General features: G+C 50.4%; 1 protein-coding gene across 3 annotated transcripts in view; it reads left to right on the top strand.

Annotated features, from left to right (window-relative positions):
• SSH1 (slingshot protein phosphatase 1) overlaps window positions 1-24,999 on the top strand; it is a gene marked incomplete at both ends in the record, with an annotated part of 56,510 nt that overhangs the window by 934 nt on the left and 30,577 nt on the right. For 2 of the 3 annotated variants that reach the window (XM_079717856.1, XM_079717857.1), the window contains one exon: window positions 3,876-3,916. In XM_079717856.1, the coding sequence (XP_079573982.1) occupies window positions 3,876-3,916 (41 nt within the window). Of the gene's footprint in view, window positions 1-3,654; window positions 3,727-3,875; window positions 3,917-24,999 lie in introns of those variants that run through there. The other variant, XM_079717855.1, reaches the window with a different exon arrangement.

Consider the following 24,999-nt stretch of genomic DNA (forward strand, 5'->3'; position numbering starts at 1 on the left):
ATTGCACCGGTGCTTTCTGGGGCTGAAAGTGCATCTTTGCGCTGTGCGTGTTTCTGTGGGTCTGCGTGTGACCCAGCCTGTCCTGGACTGGCTCCTTGCTGTGGGGTTACTGAGGAATTGGGCCTCTGAGTGCACAGTTGGGCTGGCCCGTGCTAGTCTGGGCCTCGGGCCTCCGAGCAGGAGAACCAGTTGGGTCTAAACTCACATCTGTGGCCGGACCGAGTGCTGACCTGCAGACACAGCAGGCTGGAGGAGGAGGCAGGGAGCTGTTTAGGGAAGGGAGAAGAGGCTGGAGGAGGGGCCCTGCAGGCCCAGGAAGTGGCCCCGCCAGCATCTGGGCAATTCAGGCCCCTTCTCCCTGGGGGACGTTGACTGATAACATGGAAAGGTTTGTGTGTGTTTGTGAGAGAAGAGGACCTGTTTGCAGTTTAACAGCCCTGCCTGTCCCACCAGCTCCTGGTGGGGCAGCCCTTCAGCCTGTTCTGCTGGGACTGGCACTCTCAGAGTGGCTGCAGGGTTGAACCTCACAGCCCCTTTCTCTCGAGGAGAAGCCATTAATGAGTTATCTTGTCTACAGACAGAAGATTCTAACAGTCCCTGCTCTGCACGGTGGCCAGTAGCCTGCAGCTGAGGAGTCTGCATTAGCTTCTGGCCTCCCCACAGAGACATCTGTTCCCCTACATCATTTCTACTACTGCTGTCTTGCAGTTTACAAAGTACTTCTCTGCACTTAATCTCATGGTCCCTTCTCAAAAACGAGTGAAGAGTTCAGCTCCAGGAAGAGGTTAGGCAAAGAGCCTCTCAGCCTAGGTCTCTGATTCTAAACCCCACATTCCCTGCGTTACTTTGCACTTGATGTATTTCTGCTTTAGACACATTTAAAATTTTTTATTTTATTATTTCATTTTTTAGCTGAGATAGAATTCACATACCATAAACCCACCATTGTTAAGTGTACAATTCAGTGGTTTTTAGTATATGCACAAGGTTGTACAAGCATCACCACGAATTCCAGAACATTTTCATCACCCCCAAAAGAAACCTCATACCCCTTAGCCATCACCCACAGCCTCCCTCCCACCACCCCTGCCCTGCTGTAACCAACTCTAGGCAACCACTAATGTACTTTCTGTCTCTATGTATTTGCTTATTCTGGGCATTTCGTATAAGTGGAATCATACACTATGTGGCCTTTTGTGTCAGGCTTATTTCACTCACCATCATGTTTTCAAGGCTCATCCATGTTGCAGCACATGTCAGGACCTCATTCCTTTTTATGGCCGAGTAATATTCTATGGTATGGATGTACATTTTGTTGGACATTGGGGTTGTTTCCACTAGGCACATTTTAAATTATTACAGAAAGCCTTATTTTCACCAAATGCCAGTGACCTCCAAAATAAGAATAAAACTCAACCAGCGTTTATTCAACTTGAGTAAATCAGCAGCATTAGTTGCCCAGGGAGCCAGCAGAGGCTGGGATGTTCCCTGGAAGGTGAGGCTTTCTTCCATGTGGGGGCGAGGCACGAAGATGCAAGAAGGAACAGAGAGGGCAGGCGTGTGTGCACAGGATCAGGAGACGTGGGCCAGGCCGGCTCTGCCTCTGGTCCGACCTTCCTCAGGTTACTTCCCTTCTCTGGGCCTCAGCTCATCTGAAAGGGCTGGCTTCCCTCTAACGTGTGTTCTTTGGCCTATGTAGCTTTCTTCTCTGGAATAACTGACCTTGCGTTGCCTTTCATGCTGAGAATCTCAGAGAGTGAGCAAGAATTAAATGATTTTGAAGTCTGTATCCTCCCTGCCCCCCATCATTTCCTTACTCCTCAAAATGTGCATCCTTCGTTAAGTCAGAGACACTCAGGGTATATCTTTCCTTCCCCAGCCCGTGGTCCTGCTGCATGGCGTGGGAACTAAGGGAAGTCACAGCCCGCCCTGCAAAGCAGTGCTTCCCTCTTTTTAAGTTTTGTTCCTTTCCCCCCAATCTTTAATTATCTCATTTATGTCATTTTACTGTTAATCTTTCCTCATTCTTTTGTGAGAACAGGCAGAGAGCCCAAGAATAGGTAAAGCAGCAGCTCTCAGGAATGGGTTGTAACATTGTTTTTTTTTTTTTTTTATGTTGTGATTTTTTTTTTTTTTTTTTTTTTTTTTTGCGGTACGCGGGCCTCTCACTGTTGTGGCCTCTCCCGTTGCGGAGCACAGGCTCTGGACGCGCAGGCTCAGCGGCCATGGCTCACGGGCCTAGCCGCTCCGCGGCATGTGGGATCTTCCCAGACCGGGGCACGAACCCATGTCCCCTGCATCGGCAGGCGGACTCGCAACCACTGCGCCACCAGGGAAGCCCTTTACGTTGTGATTTTTGACAAATGTTCAAGGTGACTAATTTTCATGGGCAGATCTCCAGTCCCTTTGAGGTGGCGGGGTTGGATCAGGGTTGCTCAGCTTCAGCATTGCCGATGTTGGGTGAGCCGTCTGTTGCAGGGGCCCATCCTGTGTGTTGGAGGAAGTGTAGCAGCACTCTGACCTCTACCCACTAGATGCCAGTAGCATCCTCCCAAAAAAAGCTCCAGCCTTGCCTGGCGTCCCCTGCTGAGATCAGTTGCCCCCAGTTGAGAACCACTGGGTTAGACCCAGCAGTCTCTTCTAAGTTTGTTCCTGCGGTTGTGTGAGTTGCTTTGTGTATGTTTCACTTCGGCACCGAAGTTGGTGGCCCTGTGGTCAGCAGAGCTGTCCCCGATGTTTCCACTTCTCCTTCATTGTCGGGTAGGGAGTGTGAGAACTAGCTGATGGTCTCTGCCTCTGCCCAGTGCGTTACATACATGATCTTATGACAGCGTAGGGATTCCAGGACCCTCTGCTGGACTCATTCCTTGGTGAAATTGCCACCTGTGGTGTGTGTCCCTTGCTGCCCAGACCTCTCTCTACATGATCTCCGTAACCCTTTTCCCACCACCGCTGGCTTCTGTCTGGTTTCTGTCCTCAGTCAGCCTTGCATCTCTTCCAGCCATCACTGCTTTCCAGGTTTCTCTCTTTCCCCTTCAATGAGCTCCTCTGTGTAACATACAAAACATGCCAAGTCCCAGCGGTGCAGAGTTGTTGGGATGTGTGTTTTCTTCTCATTTGAGTTTTCTCCTTGAAAGAAAAAAAAAAGAAAAGAAAGAAAAATTGCAGTCAGGGCTTAAATCGTGGTTACTTTTGGAGCCTCTAACCCTCTTGGCCTTGTAACATTTAGGAAATATTAAGTGTCCCTTTCTTTCATGTCTATAAATAAACCAATAGCCTAGAAAGTTTTATATTAAACTTTAAGCCTTTTTGAGAACCACCAAGAGCTTCAGGACTAACAGACAGCCTGATCCTGGCCACCTTCCATTAAGAAAGACTTGCCTGGAATGGTGGTGGTAGTGGTGGTTTTATTTATTTATTTTTTAACTTGTGTGTTGTGGCTTAAAATGGTGTTGATCACTCAGCTGTTGCCTAGCTTGAAGGGAGGAAACAGCCTCTTAAGACATTGCCCCCTCCCCTTAAAACAGAAAAACAGGATATGCTCCAAAGCAGCCCTGGAAAATGGAGAGCTCAGGGCTGAACAAGCGTGTGGAGTAGCAGTGCCGGCCAGGAGCGCTCTGTTAGCAGGCATCGATCTGCGATGCCTTGGAAGGCATGTGGGGAAACATCGGGAAACCTGAAAATTCCTCCGCGGAAGTTACTCAGGGGAGCAGCAGAGCAGGATTGGTAAGGAGAGGGTGCGGCTCTTTGGAAGGAACCAGGTTTCCTGGACATCTGTATCTTTTGCAGACACCAGAGCAGAAAATGTGAGCCTTGTGTCTGAGGCTTGTCGATAGCGGCATCTGGGCTGTGACATTCTCTTTCTTTCTCTGCAGTTGGAGGCTGGCAGCGATGAAGATCGCAAGTTAAACCACAGGTAAGCAGACTTAGTGTTTTCGTCCTGAAGTCTTTCTTCCAAGCAGGTAAGAAATACTCTTGTGCCTTTCCAAAAGGGAGGACCCTCGAGAAAGGCTACACCAGCTTTTTAGTAGTGCTTTAAAAACGATCCAGAACACATAGACAGAAGGAGAGCTTTACAAGTGATCTAGACGTTTAACTGTAAACAGCTTTAATAACATTATGTAACATTTAGAGAAGAAAAAAATAATTGCCAGTATTCCACCCCCCTGGCTTTACCGTGATGATGAGTATCTTTATAAACTTCCTTCCAGATTTTACTTCTGCTTTAAAGAAAATAATCATTTTAATATGTTCTCACTTTTCCATCCTGCTTTTGGGAAGGTATTCCTTTTGAGGTAAGTACATTGCTGATTTGAAACAGACATTCAACCCCTCAGTTTATTAATTCAAGGTGGTGTGTGTGTGTGTGTGTGTGTGTGTGCACGCGCGCCAGTGAGAAATCTTTACGTATACTCATTTGAGAAGTTTCTCAAGCTTGTAGTCCTCGGTTGCTGTATTCACAAGTAGACGCCAAAAGCACGATTGTTTTTCTTTGCCAAAAATTGGGTGTTTTGTTGGTTTACAGAAGATTTAGCACTTCATTATATAATGTATTCTTCTGTACCAAAGAACTAGTCTTAAACTCTGGCTCTTAGAGTGTAAAAAAGTAAACAGCTAGATTAAAAAAAAAAGAATTAAACAGAATTTAAAAGATTTTTTTTTTAATGTCTGTTTCATCTTGGGAGGAGGAGGAAAATTAATTGGAAAAGGAAATACGTGTTCAGAAACTGGGGTCAGCCGTTCATTACGGAGAGCAGGCTATCCTGGTTCAACTCACCCGCAGAAGTGGTAGAACTCCGCCTCGCCTGTCTTTGAAGTTTTCTGTGTGTTTGAGGGAAGGGAGGCACCATTTTTTCTAAAGCTCATGTGTGTAGAGAAATAGTTGTCTTATTACAATTGTGGGTCCTCGTTTTCACGTTATGCTGGAGGGAGGAGCGGGGCAGTGACACGTTTGCTCTTCAGACTGGGGGTGTGGGTTGCTGAGAGTCTCCAAGGCTGGAATCAGCTGGATTCCCAAGTGGTGGAGGCGAGGAGGGGAGGAGTGGAGTCTGCTCTGGAGACTGTGGGGGAGGGAGAGCGGGGCGGAGGGCCTGCTGCCCGCCTCGTGGGGCCCCATCCCCGCGCCCCTAGCTCCTCTGCAGCCCTTACATGGACTTGGACTCTTCTCCCCCTCAAGCCGATCCTTTTCTTCCAGGCCTCTTGCCCCAGAGATGGCATTTCAGCCTCTCACTTAGATGGTCTTTCATTTTTTAATTGCCCTTCCTGAACTGACAACATAGTGTTTTGAATTGTTTCCATTAATAAGGAAGTTACAAATAGCAGTGATAGGAAAATGTGTATGTGCTGCTGGCCAATAAAAGGCCCCTTCCTCTGCACAGCTTGGAGCTGGAGAGGACCGTACAAAGGGAAGTGACGGCAGCTCTCTGCGTTGCCAAATTTAACCCTCACAATGGCCCCAGGAGGTGGGCTGTTCCCCCCAGGTCGCAGGTGAGGAATCCGAGGCCCAAGGTTGCCTTCGAAGCGGTGCCTCGGTTGCCCGCAACACCTGAGTTTGTCACAGGACACCACCTTTCCGGGGACCAGTTTCGTGGTTCAGTTGAGCAGCTGTGTTGCACGTACAGGCGTGGGAACTTGCTGAACTCGCCCAGGTGGGTAGAGGCCGCAGCAGAACGAGAGCCCAAGAGCCCCGCTGACTTGTGATGGTGCCTCCTAGGAAGTCAGATCCCCCTGGTGACCACCGTGAGTCCCTCTGCGCTGCTCTCAGTGGGTCCCCAGTGCCATCGTGAGCTCTGGGAGACCTGGGCTGGGGGGGAGCCTGGTCTCTGAGCCCATCCTCACAGGCTCCCCTTTCGTCCCCTCTTCATTCACCTGGATGTCCACGCCCCGTTTTAGGCAGTGGACACCGTCCTGGTTTCTAACCCTCCGAACCAAACAAGGGAAGTCCTGCTGTCCTGGTGTAAGCTTTGACTGAAACTCATTGGCATCTGTGTGTGGATTTGCATTTTCAGGCCTGTGCTCTCTAAGCTTCTCCTAGAGAAAACAAATGTGTGGAATGGTCGGTCCCCCATTCGTTGCTCGTCTTGGGGAGGAGAGTTGGGGGAGAGGAGATTTCTCTTTGCTTCACATTCATCCTGAAGTTAATCTGGCCTGATTTGGTTTCTGAAGGGTGCTGGGGAGGGAGAGAAACTGGGGCCCGCAGGATATTCTTCTCTCCTTGCCCCTTGGTCTACCCTTAATTGACAGTTTCATCTTTCGGGTCCTCCAAGAAGTGATCTTAGCCAGTGTAGCCAGTAAATTGCTGAATCCATGGATTGGCTCTTCTGTCTCACCTGCCCTCTTCCTCCCTTGTCCCCCCCCCCGGTGGCACCATCAGTCAGGTCCTTGTGCCTCCCCTGATCCACTGAGGGGCCACCCATCAACCCAACCCTCTGCGTCAGTTTATCGTCCCCACTGTCAGAGGGACGCCAGTCTGGAAGCGCCCGTGCTTCTTCCTCCTGGTCCCCACCCTCTTTTCCTCCTTCACCCTCGTCACTGGCCTTTCGTCAAATGAGTGTGCCGTTTTTCAGTCCTACCCCTGCTCCCTGACCAGGCTCTTTCTCTAAGCCAGTTCCCTTTCCAATTGGCCACAGTCCTCGTGGCCAGCTCAGCGTGCTCCCATCCCAAACCTCTGTGGCTTCCCTCTCCTTGGCAGGTGGCTCTTGGTTTCTCTCTGTGCTGGGTACCATACCTGCCTTCCCTGGCAGGTACCTGTGTTTTTGTCTCGTCCCTAACTGTTGGTGCCATCTTAGTGACAGGGTCTTAGTTCTCTGCCTGCACATGGCACTTCAGCAGTTTAAACATATTAACTTTGTTTTGATTCTGCAGCGAATTGCATTCATGTGTGAGAAAGATGTGTCGAGGAAAGATGTGGGCTTTGGAGTCAGGCAGATCTAGGCTCGGAGCCTGGCTTCTGCACTAGTAGAGGTGCCAGCATGCATCTGGGAGTTACTGTGCCTCTGTGGGTCTCCGTTCTTCCATCTGTAACATGGATAAAGCTATGACCTTTCAGGGTTGGCGAATACTTTGTGTAGGGCCCCTTGCACAGAGCCAGGTCCACGATGGGCGTGGAGGACAGTGGCTGCGTTTGGTCTTCAGAGGATGGTGTTCCTATCAGTGTTAGGTTCACAGCCCAGAAGTAGAGGCTCTCACCCCCAGCAGGCGCCATGTCCACTGTGTGGGGCTGAGAGGGCCACCCCCGTGGCTGCCCTGTGACTTGGACCAGCCCGCGTCCTTTACCCAGTGACATCCCTGTAAGATGTAAATAGGAGCGCACCTTCTGCAGAATCTTTTTTTTTTTTTAAAGAAACTGCTTTTTATTTATTTATTTTTGGCTGTATTGGATCTTCGTTTCTGTGCGAGGGCTTTCTCTAGTTGCGGCAAGCGGGGGCCATTCTTCATCGCGGTGCGCGGGCCTTTCACTGTCGTGGCCTCTCTTGTTGCGGAGCACAGGCTCCAGACGCGCAGGCTCAGTAGTTGTGGCTCACGGGCCTAGTTGCTCTGCGGCATGTGGGATCTTCCCAGACCAGGGCTCGAACCCATGTCCCCTGCATTGGCAGGCAGCCTCTCAACCACTGCGCCACCAGGGAAGCCCCTGCAGAATCTTTATTGTCATCTGGATGGTTTCTCCGAAGGCCTTCTGGCGGACGTCTCGAGACCTGCTCAGCGCCCGTCCAGAGGGAAGCTGAGTGACGCAGAGCCGTAGACCCAGCCCTCGCTGCCTCTCCCCTGCTCTCTGCGTGTGCAGATGGCCGCCGGCCTCCAGCGATCCCCTTTGGGAAGCTGCGCTGTTCAGACTGTGGGAATTGGTGAGCTTATGGCCTGCTGGCACAGCTCCTGGCTCCCTCACCATCCTGGGAGTCGCCTCAGTCTGGCATGAGGCGTAAGTGGTTGTGTGCCAGGCAGGGCCGTGGGGAGGGAATATGGTTGTGTTGTTTCCAGAGTGTGGATCAGGAGTGAGTGTTTTGCTGTTTTGTTTTTTTGGGGGGTTTTTTTTCATCCAGTATTTCAAGTCAGGCACGTGAAAATGATCATTAGAGTTCTTTTCATTTCTTTTCTTACTTGCCCAAGCAAACGTTTGGGCCACAGCGGCAGGACTTTGTCTTCCCTGTTCTGCCTGGTTTCAGTGGTGAACTGTGGACTCCCTCACACCTCTGCCGTTCCCTCTACCCTCTCCTCCTTCCGGTCTTGACCTGGAAACCCCCAGAGGACCCCGCTCTCCCTATAAGCTTTTCTCCCTCCCCGACAGCATCAGGATGGCATGGTGGTTGGTGTGTCTTTGCTCTGCAGATCACACTTCCCAATCTTTATTCACAACCTCTTCTTCGAGGCCTGTCCACCCTTTGAGGTTTCTCTCTGCCTTTCTTGACGGTTTCTTACTCGTCAAGACTTGACTGTGGCTGTTGAGAGTCTGTCCATTTAAGTCCTGGCAAGAGGTGTCGAGCGTTTGCGGCATCCAGGCTTTGTGCAGCAGGCCGCTGCATCAGCTGTCTACTGCTGTGTAACAAGCTACTCCAGACTCAGTGGTCCAGAACGATACATGGTTATTCCCTCACAGCTCCTGTGGGCCAGGAACCCGGATATGGTTGAGCTGTGTCCTCCGCTGGGGGTCTCACGTGGCTGCAGTCAAGGTGTTAGCTGGGGCCGGGATCTCATCTGTGGCTTTGGTCCTCTTCCAGGCTCACACTGGTTCTTGGCAGAATGCGTTCTCTTGCAGCTGTAGATTCCATGGCTGGTGGCTTGCTTCAAGGCCGACAGGAGAATCTGATGCCATCAGGGAATGCCATCAGGAGAGGGACCATCCCATCACCTTTGCCATAGGGTATAACCTAATGAAGGGAGTAGCTCTCCCATCCTGTTCCCTGGTCCCAGCACACTCAGCACAGGGGGCTCATCCAGTGTGCCTGCACCAAGGCCTGGGATCCTGGGCAACCTCAGAATCTGCCCACCAGTCTCAGTCCGTGGGAGTTCTTGAGATGCCCCAGTCTAATGTAGAGAAAACAAGACATGTAACCGAGTAGGGTTCTGTTCAGTGTTACAGATGTGGCAGGCTGTAAAGGCATCACTTATATAAAGGCATCACTGGCTGGTGGGAAGAGGCCAGGAGCCCCAGGGAGCTGGCAGGAGTCGCCCACATGCCAGAGACCGTCACGTTCTCCACTCAGCACCCGTACGCTCCTCCTTCACACTTGGAGGCTTGGCATCTCTTGTGTTTGCCCCATGTTGCATATTGGCCTCTGCAATAACACCTCCAATGACCCTTAAACATTTTTTCCATGAGCTTTGGCCTTGGGGAGGGACAGGCCTGGGTTTGGCTTCCACCTCTGTCATCTGCCACCTCACCTGGCTGTCATATGACCTGGGCAGGCCTCATTTTCCAATGGGCAAAATAACCTGCGGCATCATAGACGTTCAACAAATGCCCCGCCTCTGCCTCCTTCAGATCACTTCCTGTGGTCACTTCTGACTCTTCCTTTTTTTCCCCACAGGCGTTTATCTCTCCTTAGTATTTCCTTGAGACTTGGGACTTGTTATGTAGTATTTACCGAAGTACATAAATGTTCTCTGCTAGGAGGATCAGCTGTATAATTTGTGGAGCCCAGTGCAAAATGAAAATTGTGGATCCACTTTTTAAAAAGTGATGAAGAATTTCAAGGTGGCAACAGCAGAGCATTAACCAAGCTCGGAGCCCTTCTGAGCACGAGGCCTTGAGCCACTGCCCAGGGCGCCTGCCCACTTGACCATGAGCCCACCCTAAGGACAGAGCCTTCCCCGCCTCTCCCGTCACCTCTCCCGGTGCCTGGTGTGCACTGGATGGGCCATCGAGGTCTTGTAAATTGAATTTTCCAAGTTCTATTTCATGGTGAGGAACTCAGAGTGGTCTTGGACAACACACAGGAAGCAAAGGACAGAGGAATTTTTCCTGCGATTTTCCCCTGCAGTTTGGCAATACAGGTGCTGTTAGCTCAGTCTCAGCACGCCCGTCTTAATCTGCTTACAAGCCATTCATTCACCAAATCTTTATTGAGCACTTACTGTGTGCCAAGCACTGTCCTAGGAGCTGAGAATATAGCAGTGACCAAAGCACAGAAATCCCTGCCCTTGTGGCTGACATTCTGTTGGGGGAGATAAGACAGTAGGTAAGATGAACAGGTACATTAAGTGTGTTAGCAGGTGCTGAGGAGGAAAAGTCAACCAGGGATGGAGGCTGTGGAAGTGAGCCCTTCAGACGTGCTCTGCTCTGTGAGTTGCCTCATGGGCATTGTTTTATTTCGTCTGTGTAAGGAAAGCACCACTTCTGTTCCCATTCTCTGGATGAGAAGACAAAGCCTCAGGGAGGTAGCTGGCCTAATTTCAGGTAGTAGGAAGTGATGGAGCCAGGACCCTCATGCTCCGAGTCTCTTTGACTCCAAAGCCTGTGCTCTGAGCCCCCAAATTCGAGAGCCATCTCCGCAAGCCCGCCTCCCGTGGCTTTGCCATCCTCCCTTCTGGCCTGAACCCCAGGGGCCCCACGGTGAGCGGTGTGCCCTGTCCTGTGAGCTCCCTGACCTTGACCTAGAGTGAGACTTGTACTCGATGCCCCTTCCCATGCAGTCTCCTGGACGGGTAGCAGGGGAGGGTGAGGGGTGCTCCGCGTGGCTCCCGTTCAGCGGGGGCCTGTAGGTGCAGGCACTGGGCTGGGCACTGGATGCAGCTTGTCTGGTTTCTGTCACCCCCACGAGGTGCCTGCCTCATTGTAGGAAACTGCAGTTCCCAGGGGCCGGGGCCAGGGTTTAGATGCAGGTCGCTGTGACTCAGAAACCTGTGTCCCTTCCTTGCTGCTCCTGTCCCCACAGGGCACCTGCAGGTTTGTGTTCAGCTCATCCCTTCCTGTCCCCACCCGCGTGGCTTTAGAGGCAGCTACCTCCCGTCGACTCCCCACCTGAAACACGGGTGCACACACATGTAACGTTCTGGGGCCATTGTACCATTCTGCTCTTCCTTTCGATTTAACTCCAGTGTTCTTCCTGGCAGTTTGTTGGAACGTTTGATTTTAAAATCAGAATTCGCCTTCAGTATGTGTTAAATATTTTTTGTTGTCGTTAGAAAACTCATCCTAGAATGGGGGCACGTGAGAACAGAGGTGAAGAGTTAATTTGATTCTGTTGGAACGTAATTAAAGTTATTAAGTTTAACTTAAAATGGATTTTGCTCAGAGTCTAGTAGGTTTCATTAAACTTTTGAAATACCAGTGCTTAGACTTCAAAAGAATGCCTGGGGGCTTCCCTGGTGGCTCAGTGGTTGAGAGTCTGCCTGCCGTTGCAGGGGACACGGGTTCGTGCCCCGGTCCGGGAAGATCCCACATGCCGCAGAGCGGCTGGACCCGTGAGCCATGGCCGCTGAGCCTGCGCGTCCAGAGCCTGTGTTCCGCAATGGGAGAGGCCACAGCAGTGAGAGGCCCGCGTACCGCAAAAAAAAAAAAAAAAAAGAATGCCTGGAAGCCCTGGTCTGATTCTTCCTGTGCACTTAGCACACTAGGGGAGCGTGTTTGCACACCAGGGGAGCATGTGTACACACCAAGAATGCTCGTTCATGTGAGCAGTTTCTTCCTGGGTGATCGTGGTACCCGATCACCCTCGTGGTAAATGGAGCAAAGCTGTGAGAGGGAGTCAGAAAACCTAGGTTCTGTCCCACGATGTGTCATCTGCTGTGCAACCTTAGGCCAGTCACTAAAGGTCTCTGGGCCCCCACTGCCTCCTTTGTAAAGTGAAGAGATGAGATTAGATTATGGCTTCCAAATGCGAGAAGGAGAGTCCTCACTCACACCCACCAATCTAGTTCTGTGTTACCTTGTTACCACTTCTGACCACTAGTTCTGTGTTACCTTGTTACCACTTCTAACCATTCTCGGTAGCTTTCTAACAGGCCGTCCAGAGTTTCTCCTTTCTTCTCAGGCTGAGAGCAAGGTTAGCCCTGTGTGGGGCATCTCGCCAAGTCACGCTGAGATGGAGAGAACTGGTGTGGCTGCTGAGAGGAAGTGGACCCTCTGCTCAGACCCACTTCCCCCTCAGTGAGCATCAAGCCAGGCGCGCCTCACCCCAGAGCAGGGCCACACGCACGGCGGCGGCCGTCTCAACAGAAGGGACTCCCGCCTTTAGAGTTCATCCTTGGCGTATGTCGTGCTGTGGTCAGATACCCTGGATCTGGGCAGTGTAGTGGGAAATTCCTAAGACTAGGAGGATATCCACGGGAGTCTTTCTGTTTTGAGGAAGGCTGCAGGAAGAAAACAGGATTCATCAGAGGATTAATCGAAGTCAGGAGTAGCCACTTGCAGGGCGTGCTGAGTGATGGGGCTGGGGGCTGGGGGCAAGACCACGCGTCTGGCCCACAAGACTCCCACTCTGGCGTGTGGAAAGCCCTGGCGATGGTCCCCACTCCCGCGGCAGAGGCAACGTGCTGATGAGAGCACCCCCCTGGCCGTCCTGCCCCGCTGTGTGGGGAGAGGATCAGCAATGCCCAGACCGCTGTGTAAATTACAGAATCGTGCCGTTGGCTGTGCCTGGACGGGGTGGGGCTTCTGGGTCGCGTCTGTACCCACCCCCTGACAGCCTGTGTGACTGTGACCTCGGGCCAGCCCCCTGCCCTCCCTGAAACAGGAAGGGTCCTCCTCGGTTCAGGGGGCTTGTATGAGGCTGAGAGGGCGTCTTGTACAGTGTGTAGTGTCTGGTCCTTGCCAGCCCATTTTCATAGATGGTGGGAAGTGAGAGTCCCTTCTGCTGCCTTCCTGACCATGTTCCCCCCCAGACCAAAGACCAAAAAGTCAACTGAGTGGAACCCAAGGGAAAAAACAGCCAACGCCTGACCTGTTTCCCTCCAAGTTACACTGAGCCTGGTACCAGGCGAAGCATCGTGTCTTGTCTGCCTTTATTTATTTATTTATTTATACAGATTAAAAAAATTTTTTTTCCTTGAATGGCTACTTTTGAAGCTATTTTTAAAAAGACTTTGTTTCAAAGAAGGCCTCAGAGGCCCCGCCTTAGGAAACGTCTGGTGCCCTCCCTGCCGGGGGCCTCCCCGTGCTGGCAGAAGTGATTCCCACATGCTTGCTGAGAGTTCTCAAGGCGTGAGTCCCCAGATCGGGACCCACAAGGGAGGGGACTGTTGGTGTGCTTCGGAGAGAGCCAGGCCCTCTGCCGCCTCTGGAAATTGCTTGTCCCTTCTTCCCAGATGTCCAAGCCCACTGTTCCGTGTCTTGTCTGAAGCAGCTGGAAGTTGGGAGGGGCTGTGCGCTTCTGGGGTGGAGGCCGCTGAGCCATACGGCAAGGGGGCTTCCTCAGGAGCCCACTCCCCAAGCCCGGGCGCCCTGTGCAGGCCCCGCCACACGGAGTGGGAGGGAGATGTGTCGCTTATGAAGCAACCTGGTAACGGAGGTGGTTTTTATTTAGAGTTATATTTGCCTTATCAATCCAGCCAGTGTATTGGGTTGGCCAAAAACTTCGTTCGGGTTTTCCATAAGCTGTTATGGAAAAATCTGAACGAACTTTTTGGCCAACCCAGCATGTTTGGTGCCTATATGTGTATTGGGTTCTGTGCTGAATGCTGGGGATTCCATGCTAAATAAAAAAAGAGTCCTTACCCTCCAGAGGTAACATGTGTGCTGTGTCTACCATAGGTCTGCCCGAAAGCGATTTGAAACAGCTTATAACATTCAGAGGGAACAGTATGATTTAAAATTGGAAAAGTGGAACATGGTGAACATAGGGGAAAATAAAGCAAAGTGAGGAGAAGGTTTGTATGTGGAATTCAAGGCATAATGTTGGTATAGTTACCAGAGTTTGGCTACATATCTGACTTTGAGCTTCCTGGGAGTCAAAGCAAAGAAAGAAACAAGATCAGTTGCTTGACTCATGGTGTCCTTAAAATACCGCCAGGTCAGTTTCTCTGAAGAACTGTTCCTGGTAGATACCTGCAGATGGGTATTCGTGAGGAGACCCAGTGAGATGGGCAGACAGGCAGGTCATCTTAGGTTTGGCCCTGAGGTCCACAGGGAGAGCTGATGCCACGGGCCCATCCCACCAATTAACCTGGGTATTTGTTGTCTTGAGAGGTGAGGTCAGCTGCAGTGCTTGGTGCCAAATCTGCTGGCCACTCCAACTGTTGAAAACAGGATGCTGAGTCACATCCTGCAGGTCTGCAGCGTCCTGACTTCGCGTGCCCGTCACAATGGGAGGCTCGCCCGGGCAGGTTGGCCCCCCACTTTTCCGAAAGTGTGGTCTCAGAGCAGGAAAACGCTAAAATTAGGTCTTACGTGGGCCAGGGCCATGTGTGTGAGGCTCTCGAAATCTGGACAGCCATAGACCGAGAGGAACCCAGAGAGGGGAGCTTCCCATCATCCTCCACTGCCTTAGGCATGAAGCGAGGCTGCTGCTGTTATGGAAACACAGAGGGGAAATGGTCCTGAGGCAGGGAGAGATCTCAGGTGCTGAGGGTCAGAGCATCCAAGAGGGAAGCTGGAAGTCAGGACGTCTGCCAGTGATGATGACCAGTGAGAGGGTCTTAAGTTTTTAATCACTGGCCAATAGAGAAGAATTAAAAGGAGTGTTTTTGCCAAAATCCAGTTAAGTGGAATTAAAAAAAATTTTTTTAAGTAATTAAAAAAATTCAGAAACAAAAACGTACATAAAAGTTGCAAATATAGTACAAATAACATTTTTCTAATCCTCAGACCCCATTCAGGGTCCGCCATTTGTCCCAACAGTGTCCTCTGTTGTAAAGGATCCAGGTCAGGATCGCCTGCTGCATGTAGTGGTCCTGTCTCCTGACTCTCCTTCAGTCTGGGACATTCCTTAGTCTTTCTTTGACTCTCGTGACCTGGACACTTTTGAAGGGAGAGGCCCGTCAGTTTGTAGAATGTCTCTCAGTTTGGGGTTGACTGATGTTCCCTCAAAATTAGATTCGGGTCGTGCAACACCATGTGTCTCATCACCGGTGATGTTCACCATGGTCCTCAAGTGGCTTTGCCCGGCTTCTTTACTGCACGGGTATTCTTTTCCCCCTTTATCAAGAAGTGTTTCTTGGGGGGGAATACTTTGAAATTAGGTCAGTACCTGATGCCCCCTCAACTTTTCCATTGATTTATATCTGTGTGGACTCCTGTTTGTCTGTTTCGTGCATCGGTTCATAGTCTGTTAATTGTATTGACTTCAAGGTTCAAATTGTCCCCCATTTAGCCTGTGGGGTCTCATTCAAGCTGGCTTCCCTGTCCCTTGACGTATCCACATCTTCCTTTAAGCACTGCCTTATTTTCTGACACCAGATGGCAGACCTCATCTTGTCCTTTCCATCCCCCATCTCTGGAATCCCTCATTTCTCCAAGGAGCCCTACCTAGTTCCTTTTAGTAGAGAATGGAATTTCAAAACCGAGACAGGTGGTGATTATTTTGTGAATCACTATCTTGTGCACCTGGAACTAACAGTGGTGTAGGTCAATTATACTTCAACAAAAAAGTTTTTAATAAAGAATTTATGAAGCATTTTAACCCCTGTGAATAATAATTGGAAGGGATAATTGATGGATGAGATTAGGAGCTGGGGCTGGACCTAGAAATCTGACAGTGGAATGCAGACCATGGAAAGTGGTAGATACAGGTTGTCACGTTCCATTTATTTGGGTTTTAGTTGATCCATGGGCGTATCTGAGAACTAAATTCCCACTAAGTTAAAAAAGCAGAAAATATTACATTTTCTTTTCGTGTACTCTATATAAAGATTCCTTGAAGCTCTTTCTACTCTCTAAAAACAAACAATATTAATTAAGGACTTTTCTTTTGAAGAAATAAAATTATACCAAATTAATCTGGAAAACAAAAACAAAGAAGCTGAGGTAAGTGTACTTATTATTACTGTTGGGGGCATTGCTCTCCGCAGGCCCCTTCAGTGGGCAGAATTAGGGAATATGTGGAGGTACGTGCACACGCAAGCACACACATGCACACACACGTTTGCATCTGTATTTTTTTCTGTATTTAAATATATTTAAAACCATAAATTCAAGCTAATACCTTCACTTCTGATCCAACATCTCTGGGTTCATTCTAGTTTTTTCTCTCTCCATATTTGTAATCCCTTTTCTTTCTTTTTTTAAAAATAAATTTATTTATTTTATTTATTTTTATTTTTGGCTGTGTTGGGTCTTCGTTGCTGCGCGCGGGCTTTCTCTAGTTGCGGCGAGCAGGGGCTACTCTTTGTTGTGGTGCACGGGCTTCTCATTGCGGTGGCTTCTCTTGTTGTGGAGCACGGGTTCTAGGCACGCGGGCTTTAGTATTTGTGGCATGTGGGCTCAGTAGTTATGGCACACGGGCTTGGTTGCTCCGCGGCATGTGGGATATTCCCAGACCAGGGCCTGAACCCGTGTCCCCTGCGTTGGCAGGCAGATTCTTAACCACTGCGCCACCAGGGAAGCCCCTGTAATCCCTTTTCTGATAGTGAGGAACCGTGCTCCCGTTGTCCCTAAAGTGTTTACTTGTTTGATCGACTCCCCTATCTGCAGCCACCTCTCTGCTGCTCACCACACCCTCTCCCTCACCCAGAGGCCTGCCTTGCTCTGCCCACCAGATGGTTTTCGGTCTGAATTGTTGGGGAAGAGAAGCAGACTTACTTTCTTCACTCTGTGTTTCCCCATGGGTGTCAATTCAGCAGAGGTTCGATGCTTACCGGTGAGACTCCTGGTGTCTTCTCCTGCCTTTTCCACTTTTTGGCCACATGAATTTGGACATGCGACTTGATGTCTCTGAGCTTCAGTTTCCCCGTATAAAATACTCATAGGTGGATGCTGAGGATTAGGTTAATATTAGGTTAATATGTATGACATGCCCAGCATGACACACAGCAAAGATGTTTCTTATCGATTTTATATTTACTGAGTGCACATCTGAGGGGTGTCCAGAGACTGAGAAGTTGTAGCCTTGGCTCTCAGGACTCCAGTGATGAGGAGAACTTAGTTGTGTTGTTTGAAACACTTGGTTGCCAAGAGGACCTGACTGTAACTGCATTTATGCAGTGAGTCTTTTGTTTTATCCAGAGGTTGTAATGCTTAGTTAGAGGTGTCTGATAACTGATTGAAGCTTGAGAACTGTTTTCCCAGGTTACATGTTTTAGTTGAGTAATAGGGCATCTTTTTAATTTATTTTATTTTATTTTATTTATTTATTTTTTTTGTGGTATGCGGGCCTCTCACTGCTGTGGCCTCTCCCGTCGCGGAGCACAGGCTCCGGACGCGCAGGCCCAGCGGCCACGGCTCACGGGCCCAGCCGCTCCGCGGCACGTGGGACCCTCCCAGACCGGGGCACGAACCCGCGCCCCCCGCATCGGCAGGCGGGCTCTCAACCACTGCGCCACCAGGGAAGCCCTTAATTTATTTTTTTATTGAAGTATAGTTGATGTATAATATAAGTTACAGGTTACAATATAGTGATTCACGATTTTTTTTTTTTTTTTTTTTTTGCGGTACCTGGGCCTCTCCCGTTGTGGAGCACAGGCTCCGGACGCGCAGGCCCAGCGGCCATGGCTCACGGGCCCAGCCGCTCCGCGACACGTGGGATCTTCCCGGACCGGGGCACGAACCCGTGTCCCCTGCATCGGCAGGTGGACCCCCAACCACTGCGCCACCAGGGAAACCCCCGATTCACAATTTTTAAAGGTTATACTCCATTTATAGTTTTAAAAACTATTGGCTGGGGCTTCCCTGGTGGCGCAGTGGTTGAGAGTCCGCCTGCCAATTCAGGGGACACGGGTTCATGCCCCAGTCTGGGAAGATCCCACATGCCGCGGAGCGGCTAGGCCCGTGAGCCATGGCCGCTGGGCCTGCGCGTCCGGAGCCTGTGCTCCGCAATGGGAGAGGCCACAGCAGTGAGAGGCCCGCGTAATGCAAAAAAAAAACAAAAAAACTATTGGCTGTATTCCCTGTGTCGTACTGTATATCTTTGTAGCTTATTGCATAACATAATAGTTTGTACCTCTTGATCCCCTACCCTTATATTGCCCCTCCCTCCTCCTGTCTCCCCACTGGTAACCACTGGTTGGTTCTCTGTTATCTGTTAGTCTTATCTGTCCTGTTCATCCTGTGTGTGTTGAGCACCCACTGTTACAGCTGCTCAGAGATGACCAAGGTGAGTTAGTCACAAAATGCTTTGAGGCTGGAGAAGGGTACAGCTCGGCCAGTTTATGAGTATTTACTTCTGAGTATCAATATTATATGTCAGGCAGGGAGGGAGACTTAAAAAATTACGTGTGTCCTGGCCCTGGAGTCCCATCGTGAAGTTAAAATATACTGGTATGAAGATAACATCACCACCAGTTAGTAGGTAAATAGGTCCAGGAACATAGTTTGGGGCCTTGGGTTCCTATCCCTTTCTAAGTATATGACCTTGGATGAGTGACTTACCCTCTGAGCCTCAGTTTCTTCACCAGCACCGTGAGAGAAGGTGCTGTAACGTGTCGAAAGGGAAGAGCACGGCTTGCAGCTAGGGTGGTGAGGGAGGGCTTCCTGGAGAAGGCGTGAACGTTGGAAGGTGGACGGGACGTGGGGAGGCAAACAGGAGAGAGGCTGTGCTAGAGACCCAGAGTAGAAGAGTTGATGACCATGACATAGACGGGGATGGAGCAGAAATCGCATGGAGTGTGGGAGGAATAGTGTAAGAGCTGATACAAGGAAGCTTTTTATTATAAATCACTTTTGCTGATTGCATTATAAGCTCCCTGAGGTCAGAGAGTGTTGGATGACTGAAATTTAGTTAGTGACATGGCATGGCTAACTGGCTGCCATACAAAGCAAGCACAAGGACTCTGGGTTCTATAGAGAATGCTGCATCATTGAAAGTTCTGGAGCTGCGGCATAATGTAACAAGAACAGTGGCTGGGAACTAAGGCATGGGGTCCTCTCTTCTCTGCCCTGACTCTCGTTAGGCTGCAAGCTCCCGGTACAGCTGTGCTGTCCCATATCATAGCTGGTAGCCGCACGTGGCTAGTTAAAATTTAATTAAAATCAAATAAAATGACAAATTCAGCTCATCAGTCACACTCATCGCATTTCAAGTGTTCAGAACATAGGCCTCTATGGCCAATGGCTGCCGTATTGGACGGCACAGGTGGAGAAGATGTCCTTTCTCTTGGAAAGCCCTGCCCTGCAGGGGCCCTGAGGACCAAGCACAGAGCCGGGCACACAGTGAGTGGACGTCGCATGGCTTACAGGCCTGGGGGACTGGGAAGGAAAGGGCGCCCTGGAAAGGTTAGGACTTGGCGACCCATGAATATGGGATGGGCTGCATCCCAAAGAAAGGGCCGAGAACCGGGGACAGTTGAGACAATTCGTTCTTGGAATTTTTGAGTTATTTCAAAAACATTTCCTTCGTGTGCCTGTTATTTCTGGCTGGCTAGGTTGCCTCTGCTGCCATTGCGTTTCCTGCACAATGTGGCCTTTCTCCCTCTGTGCTCACGAAGGGGGCTTAGATACCGGTGTACCAGATGTTCACGGGAAGATACACCGGCTCCGGCTTCCACAGACGGGGCCTGAGGGCTCTTGGGGGCCATCGAGGAGCTATCCCAAGGTTTGTGAAGCCAATCCAAGGTGTGTGATTTGCTGTCTCACTTTTCCGGGAGGGGTGGGGGGGAAGTCCCGATTTTGCGAGCTTGTTGGTATATTCAGCTGCTTGCTCCTACCCATTGGTAGGAAGGAGTGCTGTGTAGCTGGCTGCAGAGAATGTCTCTTACTGTCCAAAATACTTCTGGACATTCCTTCTCTCTGAGAGAAGCCTACGCCTTCTAGCCAAACAATACATGCCCCAGCAGCAAAGACATTTGTAACAAGCCCTGCCAGCATTTCTTGCCAGTGACCCCATTCCCTAAGTATAAGGCCCTGCAGAGCTGGAGTTTCCCTGTTGTCAGCATCCTGTGTGGAGGGGAGTTTTTGGGGGGCTCTAGCTGATCAGTGTGTCAGGTGAGTTGTTTGCTTAGGCCCCGAAGAATGGCATATGGGACAGGCCTTGCTGAATGCCCCGTAAAGGACAAAATAAAAATAAGGCCTCAGCACAGCCCGGGGTCTTTGTGACTTTTGAACTTGACTTCAAAATGAGGGAGGCACCCATGGGAGAACAGTGAAGAGAGTTTTCCATCTCCACCTGCAGGCTGCTTACCTTACTCCGTGTACAAGTCTTCCGTCTCCTTTGCATCTTTGCAAACTTCATTTTGGTAGCAAGGGGGTTCTGGATCCATCTAAAACATCGCCAGGAGGTTTTAAGGTAGACTTGCATCCATCCAGCTCTACCTGCTGCTCCTGTGGCTGCAGGTCACACCGTCCTGCTGTCTGACCTCGGGATTCTACAGGAAGAGCCCCGAACTTGGAGCCTGTCAATCTCGTCCGGCCCCTTATGGGCCGTACGACTGCAGACACGTCGTCTATCTTCTCTGTTTTCGTTCTTTCATCAGAAAAGTGGCATTGTAAGAATTAAGTGAAGAAATGTAGGGGCAAGCTCTCTGTAAATTATGAAGCCCCATTCGGATTGGAGGTATCGTTGACTTACTTAAAATAACCCTCGATGAGTGGCTACTAGGCCTTCGGGTGCTGAGAACTCCTGGCTCAAGCACTCACCCAGGGTTTGATTCTTAGCTTTGCACGTTCTGAAACTGGAATATTAGTTCACCCAGGGATGATCAAGTTCTGAGAAACCAACTCATGCTAACCAGACTTATAAGGAACTGACGTATAAACCTGAATAGACATTTATGAATTCTCAGTGGAACCTCTTACCACAGAGACCAGATCCTCGTCCCCTGTTCACTGGAGGGCACCTATAGCAGAATCTTCCTGTTCTCCTGCTCCTTGCCCTCTTTGTCCCTGTTTACAGGTCCTTCGAGGCCCAGCTTGGTGGTGTTTCAGGGAGATCTCCCTGGACCCCCAGGCTGGGCTGGGCATCCCTCCTGAGTGTGTGTGTGTGTGTGTGCACATGCGTGTGCATATATGGCACCTTATTCATCCCTGCATCATGGGACCTGCTGCACTACATTGCAGGTACTGTCCTGCGTCTGTCTGACCCACTGGACTGTGCTGTTGCTCCAGGGCAGAAACCGTTTCTGTTTCACTTTGAATCCCCAGGGTTTAGCACTGACCAGGCACGATAGAGGCACAGTCAGTATTTAACCTAGATGGAATTAATGGAACCTCCTCTTGGGAGTGTTCACGGGCACCACCTTTTCTGTAGTGACAACTTTATATGCATTCCATTTTTTTCTTGAATTATCGTCAAGTCCACTGGACAAACCAGTCTACTCAGTAATCGCTGGGCAGAGCTGAGTGCGATCGAGGGTTAATTCTATCCATGCAAAAGTATCAATAGTTCAGTTCGTTTCAACCAGTCCAATTTGAATCTTTTTTTTTTTTTTGAAGTATAGTTGAGTTACAATGTTGTGTTAATTTCTACCCTTTTTTGAGCCTATACTTTTATGCTCATTTTCTCTGGGTTGTTTTTTTTTTTGCAGGAGGTAGCATCAGAAATCCTAAAATCATAACTGGTTAATAACTTCCTGTTTCATCATCTATAAAATGAGTATAATAATGCCTGCTCTGCCTGCATGGGAGAGCTTCATGAAGATCAAATAGGTTGACATTAGCCAGAGTGCTTTGTCAACAGCAGAGCTTATCAGACGTCTGATCCCTCGTTATGATTGTCATCTCAGATGACTGTAATGCAGGGCTGCCTTTCAAGGGCAGGAACACCTGTGAGTCTGAAAGTATTGGTAGAAGAAGAGCACGTGCAATTATCTGCTAACCTGTTTTGCTGCTTCCCAGGAGGGTATTATTTTGTTTTTTTGACCTAGTGTGACCTCCCTACATTGCACCTAATTGTGTTAATCTTCCGAGAGGACCACACATTTTGATTGGTGTTATCTTCCACCAGCAAAAACATTTATCGTGTACCTACTGTGTGTAAGGTACTCTTATGAAGGCCACAAGGGGAGCCAGTTTCCTCTGTGTCTTCTGTTATTGTTAAGCTCAGGGGTTCTTAGCCCTGGATGTGCATCGGGACAATTTCTGGGACTTTTTAAAAAGCAGATGCTGAGGACTCGTCACAGACCTTCTGAACTAGAATTGGCTGACGTTAGACCTGGATGTGAATATGTTTTAAAAGTTTCATAGGTTCTTCCGATGTATGGCCAGAGTTGGAAATTAGGAGCGTTAGTATCATATTCTGTAGTGTGATGTTTCTACACCTGATGTTTCCCTTCTTCAAGGAATTATGTTTCTAAGTGGCCTGGCACACTTCCAAACTGCCCAAACATAGACCCATCCCTTAAGGCTTGGCTTAGCATGGTTCTCCTTAGTCTGCAAATATTTGGCTATTCGAATGAATGAACAGAGAGCCCTGTAAGTGAATATCAGAACATACCCATAATAGACCAAGCATTAGAACCCAGAAATATGGATTCCCAGACCAGTGCCTTGTATTTTCTTAGAACTTCCATGTGCACCAGAGTCACCAAGGGCCTTGGTTGAAAATGAGGTTGCCCAGGCTCTCCCCAGGACGCTTTCAGGAGCTGGACTGGCTTCCTTCATTTGTCAGAGAGGAAAGAAGGCCTTCCCCGCAGAGCTTGGGAATTAGACGGGGTGGCACAGCTGAGAGCCTCATGTGGCCTCTGCCACGTGGTGGGCGCTCGGGCAGTGGCGGTGCTCTTGCTGAGAAGCAGCTTCTTGACCAGCATGGCTGTGCTGCTCCCCTCCCTCCAGCCCCCCAGGATCCCCATTCAGTCCAGAAGGACCAAATGATGTGTCCTGTCCCATAACTGTGATGGTGGCAGCCCTGCTGCTTGCCCCCCGGGGGCTGATGCCCAGTCTTCTCTTTCTGAGGATGTTTCCCTGCATCTTTCCCGCACCTGATGCATTCACATGCTGGGAAGAAGGACTGGGGATGGGTCCTGTCCTTAGTCCTTGGTGATGCTGAGCTTGGCCGTCAGGGCAGGCAGGGCAGAGGTGGCTGCAGGGTCTCCTCTCTGATTCTCACTCTGGACGGGCAGGGGCGAGGGCGTTCCAGGGGTTAAGAAGGTGGGCGTGGGCCCGAGAGATGTGGGTCTCATCCCATCTTGTAAAGATTACGCTCCTGCAGCTGAAGTTTCCTCAATTGCAAAATAAGCATAATCGTAGTGTATGTTTCACTTAATCCTCTTGTGTGAGGATTAATCGATCATTTGGGAGCTGGGAGAGCCTTCCAGAGGAGGCCCTCCCAGAAGTCTGCTCAGTGCCCTTCACAGAATGTTCCAGAACCCATCACTTAGACAGTTCCTTTTCCCAGCCCTACAGGTTTCCTTTTGCAGGGGACTCATCCCATCCTGCCCTGCACTATCGTTGGTTGCATGCTTACTTTATTTCCAGCTGCTCCCGCTGGGTGGGTTTCGGGGTCCTGGCCCACACCCTCCGGGACCCACACCTGCCCTCCCACTGCAGCCTGCCCTGCGCCCCTTGTGTGAGGGTCTCAGAGCACCTCCCGACCTCTACCTGGAATGCCGTCCCCCACACCCCAGATTTGCCTCCTCCAGGAGTGATTAGCACGACTGAAGGATTTCCAGAACAAAACGGTGCTTGTGAAAACACCCAGTAACTAACTGTGGCCGCTGCCCACGGTCACTGTTGGGTGAATGGATGGTGATATGTGACGGTTTGAACAAGGATGGGGTCCTCATGGCTCGGGGCGGGTTACTGGGCCACCAGCTGTTTTTCCTCGCAGTTTCTAATACACACACCCTGCTGCTCATTCCCGAGGCCCACTGCGAAGCCGTAGGAGTAAAGTGATTAGAGGAACTTCAGCTGTTTTGCTCCCTGTGAATGGCCCTCTTTCATCAGGATGTGCAGGGACAAGGGCCTTTTTAAACCCAAATATCAGGGAAGGACGAGAGTTCCACCAGAGCCATTTGCCGTCTGGGTGGGAACGCCATCTGGACGGGGACTCTGCTTTCCTCGAGGGCCCCATCCAGCCTCTTCTTCAGACGTTCAGCCTTCTCTGGAGGGCGGGAAAGGCAGGGGCTGGGGGCAGTTCCGTTCACGATGTGACCACGGCAGTCCCGGACCTTTTCTGTTGTACTGACGTCTGCACCTCCAGCCAGCCAGCTCCCTACTTCTGCTCTTCAGAGGTTTCCAGCCCAAGTTAGTAAGTATCGCCACCGCTGATTTCTGCCCACCCACCCCGCCCCCCTGTCGTGTCTTGGTTTCTGGATGACACTGGCTGTTGCTGCTCTGAGGGCTGGGGTTTTCTGGAGGATCCTGTCTGCCTGCAGTGCCCTGCAGAAATTATGAGCCCGTGTCATCTCCTAAAACCGGGGTCTGAGACATCTGTATTGTGGAGATAAAAGCGGTGAGGATGGAGGAGGGAGGGCAGGGGCTGGTTCTTAATCCCCCGTCAGGACTTTTCCATTTTGTTTGCCTGGGTCTGACCTCCTGGAGCTTTAGTCGCTCTCTTCAGGGCACCAGCATCTTTGGGCAGAAGGCTGATTTCTCCATAGTTGGGATGGGTGGTTTGTGAGTTTGTTTCCTCCTCCCCAGAACCTAGTAAAGTATGAGTGCCCCCCACCCCCAACCCCGAAATGGATTTCGTAAAGGACTTCCTTCCCCGGCGAGGTGTCTTGAGACGGATGAATTGAATCGGGTTCTGCGCCTCTCGTATCAGAGCCCTGGCCCCTGGCTGGGAGAGAGTGTTCACGTCAGCCGCCCACAGGGCGCAGGAGGCTCTGGGCCCAGAGTGAGCTCAGAGCAGAAGACGGGAAACAGGGTCATAAAGAATATCTGTGTCTCGTTTTCCTAAGTCCCATGACTGCCGTGCTCTGTGGCCTCTCGCCTCCGAGAGTCATCCAGTGAGGTTTTCCTCGTGCTGTATCTGCTTACTGTCTCTGCAGATGCAGGACCATCTCACGGGCTTGGGATGCTGTGTTGTTCTCTGAGCTTCC

The sequence above is a fragment of the Hyperoodon ampullatus genome (genome assembly GCF_949752795.1).
Source record: "Hyperoodon ampullatus genome assembly, chromosome: 13".
In the NCBI taxonomy this organism is placed as follows: domain Eukaryota; kingdom Metazoa; phylum Chordata; class Mammalia; order Artiodactyla; family Ziphiidae; genus Hyperoodon; species Hyperoodon ampullatus.